We start from the raw sequence: 7,397 nt of genomic DNA, 5'->3' as shown, positions 1-7,397 counted from the left end.
CCAAAAGAGAAAAAGTAATCAGTTTTGGAAGAGGGCGTCCTATCTGTTGCCATGGATCTGAGATGGTTCCTGTTCTGCTGTTCACAGGATAAGGTAAAGTGGCGCGGTGCGGTATGGTCAGAACGGTCAAGGGTAAAAAGTTTCCAATTTAGCAAGAGGGCGCCATTCATGCCTTATTACAGAATTTGCACGCGTAAATCGCGGAGAACGCTATCTTGTGTTTATAAGATCTTTGGTATATCCAGACGCAAAAGGCGCCCTTCCTTTTCCACTAATGGAGGAAAACTTTTTCACTAAGAATGCGTCCGGCCATATGATTCTGCGCTGTACTGCTGTATTGTTGTTTTATTCTTTAGCGATTCATGATTATGCTTTAATTACTTTTTCTCATAGAGCTATTCTTATTATATATCTATGCACGAAGTATAGAAAACTTGCATGGTTAAAAAGAAGGGCGCCGCCTACGTTGGGCACGATTTCCGCCTCATTTTTACAATGCGAGTGCTCTATCATGTATGTAGTTAATTAAACGCGTACTGCAGGAGCAAAAATCAGCATACGCACAGCTAAATGTAAATACGCACACGTATACTGATCATATCGCTATAGCAACCGATGACTGCTACAACAGTTGGTTATAAAAAACTAAAATTAAAAGACGACGATTGACTTATAAAGCAACTAGTAGAGCATGCATCGTACACTAAATGGAAAATTATTATACTTAGGTTAGTTTTAATGCATTCCAAAAATTTCCTTCGGGCCTTGCAGGCCCTCAGGAAATTTTTTCAAGCATTAAATCTAACCTTCGTGCAATAATTTTCCTATAGTGTACTATGCGGAGCTCTACTAATTTCTTATTAGAGAACATTATGGTAATAAATACATTTAAACCATTTGTTTCTAAAATATGGTTGATATGTGTAATGCTTTACCATTAGTATCTGAAATTTTCTGATGGTAAAATATCTGTTTGTCTCTTCACCAACATTTTGAACAGTAATATCACCATACACCAGTCCTTCATTTGCATTAGGCCAGTACTGTTCACATTTTATCTGCCAAAATAATACAATAAACATATTATACTAAGATTTGTTTAATTTAATCATATAATTTAAATTGGTTGAGTTTTGTTATGCACCAACCGGGCCGCAAGTCTATTAATGGAGCTCTCTAGGGCCAGGGGCCCTTTGGCCTCCGTGACCCCTCTAGGATCCCGGTCGTCTCCCAACCCCACCTTTAAATAATATAACCACTGGACACAATATGATAATACAGTATGTCCTACATTTCGTACAGTATCAAGAAAGCCCTTTTGGGTCAAGGTGCTAGATCGAGGTCCGATGATAGGGGCCCTTAAGGGGGCCACTAAAACCGGTTTTTCACTAGGCAAATTTATTCGTGTGAATCGAAGGCGTCGGTCCGTTTCCTGAGCTCTGATTGGTTGTGCACATTTTTCGCTTCGCAAAAGGTAGAAACAATTCGAACTACCAATTTAGCTGAAGCGAAAACTCCGCATTCACATTCCTACATACAATCATACATGGACACTTTTTTCAACAACAAATGACGATATTAAACTTCAATATGTATTAGGAGGAGATTCAGTTTTTATTTGTGATGAATCTACCTCTATTTTTGATAATTTCTGTTAAAAATACATCATGAATGCTTGGGAGAAACGCTCACAACTAAAAAATTCACAACAATAGTTTACTGTAAATGTATCGTTGCTTATCAAATTGTGTAATGTTAATTTTTTTTTTGTTTTTAGATTTTATATTTTGTAGGTTAGTTATTTTAGGCATTTACTTTACAGTTGACCTGTAAATATTTCTGAGTATGAAATGCGAAGTGAAATGTTATCTCATCTAATTCCATATATTATTTTTCTACCTTTCTTTAATTTTGTAATATTATTTACAGTCGATTGTTATTTATTTTGTTTGTTAAATGTTCCCCCTTTTTTTTTGTTTTTGTTTGTACGAACGCACCAATTGATATTGAGTGCCACCGATTCAAAGGTGTATGTTCAAATAAATAAATAAATAAATAAATTCCTATCGGAGTTTTTGCGAAGCGAAAAAAGTGCGCAACCAATCAGAGCTCAGGAAGCGAACCGACGCTTTGATTCGTGCAAATAAATTCGCCTAGTGGAAAACTAGCTTTATGCCACCGAAAAGGAGAGCTCCAAGCCTTGCTTATCTTTCTCCATTTTTTCGCGGTTTTAATGTAGGCCTATTTGTTGTGTATACTGTGGTGACTCCTTTTGATATGTTTTGGTATGTATTTTTTTTTGGTCAAGTTATATGCTGGCTATCCCCATTCACATCAACACAAACGAGACCAACTGTCTAACGAACGCGCCACCGTGCCTTCGTTTCGCCCCACATTCCACATACCTGGTACTGGTATTTGTAATGCATTGTAAAGCGTTTGTTTACCAACCAATTTGGTCAGCAAACCACGATCACTAAGGAATAAACTTGATGAATTCTTTATTACTTTAACTAAAAAAAAAACGTGGATATTGCTGTTATTTTCGAAACTTGGTCCAAGTCTACCGACTATGACTTTGCACAAATTGATGGATTCTCTTTGATTTCTAGACATAGAAAATACATGTCTTGTCTTGTGGAGGGGTAGCCATATTCAGTTGTGACAAAAAAAAATGTAATGCCAACATTCCGGATAATATTGAAATTAAATGGATAAGTGTAGGCCCACTAGGTTGCGTATTTTTCTCTTTTATTTATTGCAAAGGGTATATTGTACCTACTCAATTCCGTGGACTTTATCCAATCTGCTTACCCTTGCCCTGGCATTGTTATTGCAGGCGACTTCAATCGAATAGAATATCAAGAGTAAATCAATGGTTCAAATTGTCAAACATGCTAATCGAGGGTAGCAAAAGTAGCTTAGGGTAAAAATTTTGAAGTTTCAATTGCTTTAATAATATTCAATCGATTTTATGGTCTACTAATATATACAAAATACATTATTAATTGATTTCAAGGTCTCCTAATGTGTACAAAATACGTATAATTTTTTTTTTGTCCCCGACGAATTGTGGTTTTTCTCGCCCGACGAGGGGGAGGGGGCCTAGCTTCGACCTTTGAATAAGTAACTATATATTTTTAATATACAAGTATATGAATTGATAAATTAAAAACGACGTAATGGACAAATTAATTTTCAATACTGACAAATAATGTCAGAATGAGTTCTGGTGTTGATGTGATCAATGGAGTTTAGGTTTGCTTATTGTTCTTGATCTTGTCTGTATTTTTGTAATGACACTTTTGGATGTATTTAATATTTTTTCCTCAGGCAATGTAAATAATGTGCAATTTAGATCTGTCTACAACACGTTACACTGCCTTTTCTTTTCCTTTTTTTTAAAAAATAATATCGATATTGACATTTACTTTTATTATTTTTTTCTTATTGACTTATTTTTTATTTATTTTATTTATTTATATATATATATATTTTTTATTATACAATTTTTATCAGGAAAATACAAATCAATAAAACAATAAAAAAGCATAATTAAACCTATTCACAATATGTCAATTTCAACACTTCATTAAAACAACAATAAAAAACATCATTATCCCAAAATCGATAGCAAGTGTACATGTAAAAGTGGGGAAAAAAGATTAAAAATGTGTTTAAGAGTCAGAAATCAACAGGTTTAATAATAGTTAAAAGCTATTTTAAACAAGTAAGATTTTAGTTGTGTTTTAAAATTATTGGTAGATTTTGCACTACGAAGGTACTGTGGCAAGAAATTCCACAATTTTGGGGCAGCGATGGAAAAGGCCCTTTCATCATAAATCTTTGTACGAGCTGATGAGATAGTAAGTAGATCCTTTGTGGATGAACGGAGGGACCAGGATGGATTATAAGGGTTAACAAGTTCACAGATGTAAGATGGAGCCATACCAGCCTTAGCTTTGAATGTGAGGAGTAGTACCTTGTATTAAATCCTAAAGTGAACCGGTAGCCAGTGCAAATCAATAAGAATCGGTGTTATGTGTCATATTTTTATTTATTTATTTATTTTTTTAATTTTTTAAAATTTTTGATCTAGAGGTGTCATAATCATAAATTTTCTTTCCTCAGCCCCAACCATGGTGGGGCAGAGGTGATTTACTTTTTCAACGTGCAAGTCCCTCCCTGTCCCCCCTCTTATTTGCCTTCCTGGAGCCGCCACTGATAATGATAAATTAAGTAAATCACCTTTATGTTTGTGAAATCAAAATGCTAACTAATGTTTTGTGTGCTCCCTATCTCCCTAGTCCTGTTTGATCGTAAATTAGATGGTATTATTTCCATTCACAATAATTTATCGCAATATTACTTACACAAACATGAAATTCAAACAGAGGAGAAAAGTAAAAACCTCTTGATTGACTTTAAAAGTACTGTACATGCAAAAAGACTAAATTAATGACTGTTTTAAGTTTATCTTATTTGTTTTTCATAGTTCGAATTTTGAATACGTTACAAGCTAATCAGTAGATAATAAATCATTATTTTTATGAATGTTAGTTTGCACAAAATATATAAGCGGGCATAATTATGACTAAAAAGGATAATTTGAAAAACTTTTTATGAGTAGTATTTCAGTGGCAGACTCAAGGGGCCCAGCCGTCCCACCATCACTATTTTTTTTTTTCGAAATTTAAAAGTCGAGAAAAATAAAAATTATATTCAAATTCAGTCTGAGAGTGCCATTTCTGACCAACAGGAGATGCCATAATCATAAATTTTCTTACCTCAGCCCCAACCATGGTAGGGCTGAGGTGGTACGTAGTCCAGCTACACTCTCCATCTGTCAAAGTCCCTCTCTGGGCCCAGCTCTATTTCAAATTACTAGATCCACCACTGGATATTTTAAACATTTCGTATGGAAATAAATGTTAATTGCATTGCTTAAAATCAATTAAAAGGCTATATGCGCCAGAGCTTCCAGGGCTTCGCCCCCTGGTCCCCAACCATTGCTTTATTTTTCATCCCGTTTCCCCCCCCCCCTCCCCCCCCCCCCACTTTCAGCCATGGATCAACGCCCTTGTGCACGGCAGATGTTATTTACATGTGAACGCATATTTAAATGTTGATCAAAAGTGGCACCAAGGGTCCTAAGACATAATTTCAACTTGAGAATCGCCAGCAGTTAATTAAGGGATATCCCTCAGAAAAAACGTGACTTCACATGTAAAACAGCTATTTTGCTTTCATTGGATCCAGTTGACAAGATTTATTACTTGAGCACTTTATAACTTCATTCGGGGTCAGTTATTCAACTCTTATAAAATTGCTATGTCAGTTTTCGTCAAGGTCCACTGATAACTTCCGGGGCTCTGATATATGCAGAGCATGGCAAAGCTTATTTATTTTTTCATGAAAGAAATTGAAAAACCTGTTAGCTAGATCCTTGTTGTCTGTATGTGAAGGTAGTACTTGGGTTGGATTATATATTAACAGTTTTTCAACAATTCGAAAAAGCTGCCTTTGGTCACATTTAGCAATGGCTTCCTGGTGGTATTTTCTTTTTGCCATGGCAAGAGCTCGCTTGTATTCAGAACATAATTTATATACCGGTAGTTGATTTCTGTCAGAGGATAAGCCCGATTTCTTATATTTCCGTTCAGCAGATCGCTTATTACGCTTCTTGGCCTGAAGATACTGGTCAAGTATGGGCAAGTGGGCGAACAAGCATGGTATGTGAGACCATAGGGGCATGTCTGTTAATGAATTCAGAGAGATTTAATTTTTTTGTAAGTTCAGCTCTCGTTTAGGTGACATGATATCCGAAACGATGTGAGTATATCATTTTGGAATTCATCAATCAATTTCTTTCAGTTTTCTGAACTTAATTGTGCGTTGTGACGTTGAAGGTCGAATAAGAGTAACACTGAACTGAAGAGCGGCATGATCCGAGGGAAGACTGTTCGATACAGACACCTTACTGATGCAATTCTCTGTGTCACTTGTGATAAAAGGTCTAAAATGTGGCCTTTAATGTGTGTTGGTTCATTTATTAGAACTAAACCTGCAGAATATAGCATATCGTAAAAAAGGGTAATATTAAGCAGAAAAAGAAGGGGACCAAGTACACTTCCTTGGGGAACACCACATTGAGGTTCAGTGTCTTTAGAAAATGAATCAGAAATGGCAACTCTTCTTTTTTTTTTGTCCTACTGCACGACGAGTTCTGGCCGGGGGGGGGGGGGAGGGAATGGGCTTGACCTGTCCTATGGGGGAGTGATTTTAACAGGTGGAAGATGAAGACCATCTCAGTCCCAAAAAACAGCAAAGAACAAGCACTAAAAAACATGAAATTGGAACACCCTAAAAGTAAACATATGGATCACCTGGTTCAAGCCCGTACGGTTGTTATCTGTCTCCCTCTTTTTCTTTCCTCTCTTTTTCTGCGATCCTTATGCATAATTAGGCGCACGGCAGTGGCGTAGCTACGCCAGTGCAAAGCACTGGGGCCCAGGGCTATTAGGGCCCATTCATAAATAGACCTAAAAATAACTTCCAACTTAATATTTTATAGAAAAAAATGGCCAGATGGCTCCTCAATTATATTCGGTTTTTGAAGGAATAATTATTAATTACTGTGTTGATTTCAATTCAGTGGTGTATTCAATGATGCCCCAGCTGGCCCGGTCCCTACTTATTTTTTCAAAATTTAGGGAAAAATGAAATTATTAAAATTTAAGCCTGAGCATGCCTTTTCCGAATCATAAATCATAAATTGTTTTACCTCAGCCCCAACCATGGTGGGGCTGAGATGGCCTTCATCTTCAACTTGCTAAAATCACTCCCTGACACCCATAGTGATTAAAATAATTTGGTTTTTATCGAAGGTAAATTTAGCTAGGGCCTAGTCTACTACTATTCCGGTAGACCACGACGCTGCACAATTCAACGATCTAAAAACTACAAAAACACGACAGAAAGGTCCATAAAGTATACAGACGTTTTAATAAGAATTAGCACAATATTTTATTAAATGGGAGAATGCTAGCGATTAAAATAATTTGGTTTTTATCGAAGGTAAATTTAGCTAGGGCCTAGTCTACTACTATTCCGGTAGACCACGATGCTGCACAATTCAACGATCTAAAAACTACAAAAACACGACAGAAAGGTCCATAAAGTATACAGACGTTTTAATAAGAATTAACACAATATTTTATTAAATGGGAGAATGCTAGCGATTAAAATAATTTGGTTTTCATCAAAGGTAAATTTAGCTAGGGCCTAGTCTACTATTATTGCGGTATACCACAATGCTGCACTGTTGGTTGGTTCATACTACTGCACTACTATTACGGTACTATAGTTGACCTGGTCGCTGTCAACCTATATATATA

The 7,397-nt window shown here is 36.1% G+C and overlaps 1 protein-coding gene across 1 annotated transcript in view; it reads right to left on the bottom strand.

Annotated features, from left to right (window-relative positions):
* Positions 1–7,397, bottom strand: part of LOC117102993 (receptor-type tyrosine-protein phosphatase T-like) — a 61,026-nt gene that overhangs the window by 8,009 nt on the left and 45,620 nt on the right. The window contains exon 26 of the mRNA XM_033243456.1: positions 936–1,058. Within this exon, the coding sequence (XP_033099347.1) occupies positions 936–1,058 (123 nt within the window). The remainder of the gene's footprint in view (positions 1–935; positions 1,059–7,397) is intronic.

This window comes from Anneissia japonica, unplaced genomic scaffold, assembly GCF_011630105.1.
Source record: "Anneissia japonica isolate Jap-2015-1 unplaced genomic scaffold, ASM1163010v1 scaffold287582_len102718_cov217, whole genome shotgun sequence".
NCBI classification, from domain to species: Eukaryota; Metazoa; Echinodermata; class Crinoidea; order Comatulida; family Comatulidae; genus Anneissia; species Anneissia japonica.
Note: the sequence above shows the minus strand (reverse complement) of the source record. Positions and strands in the feature narration are given on the sequence as shown.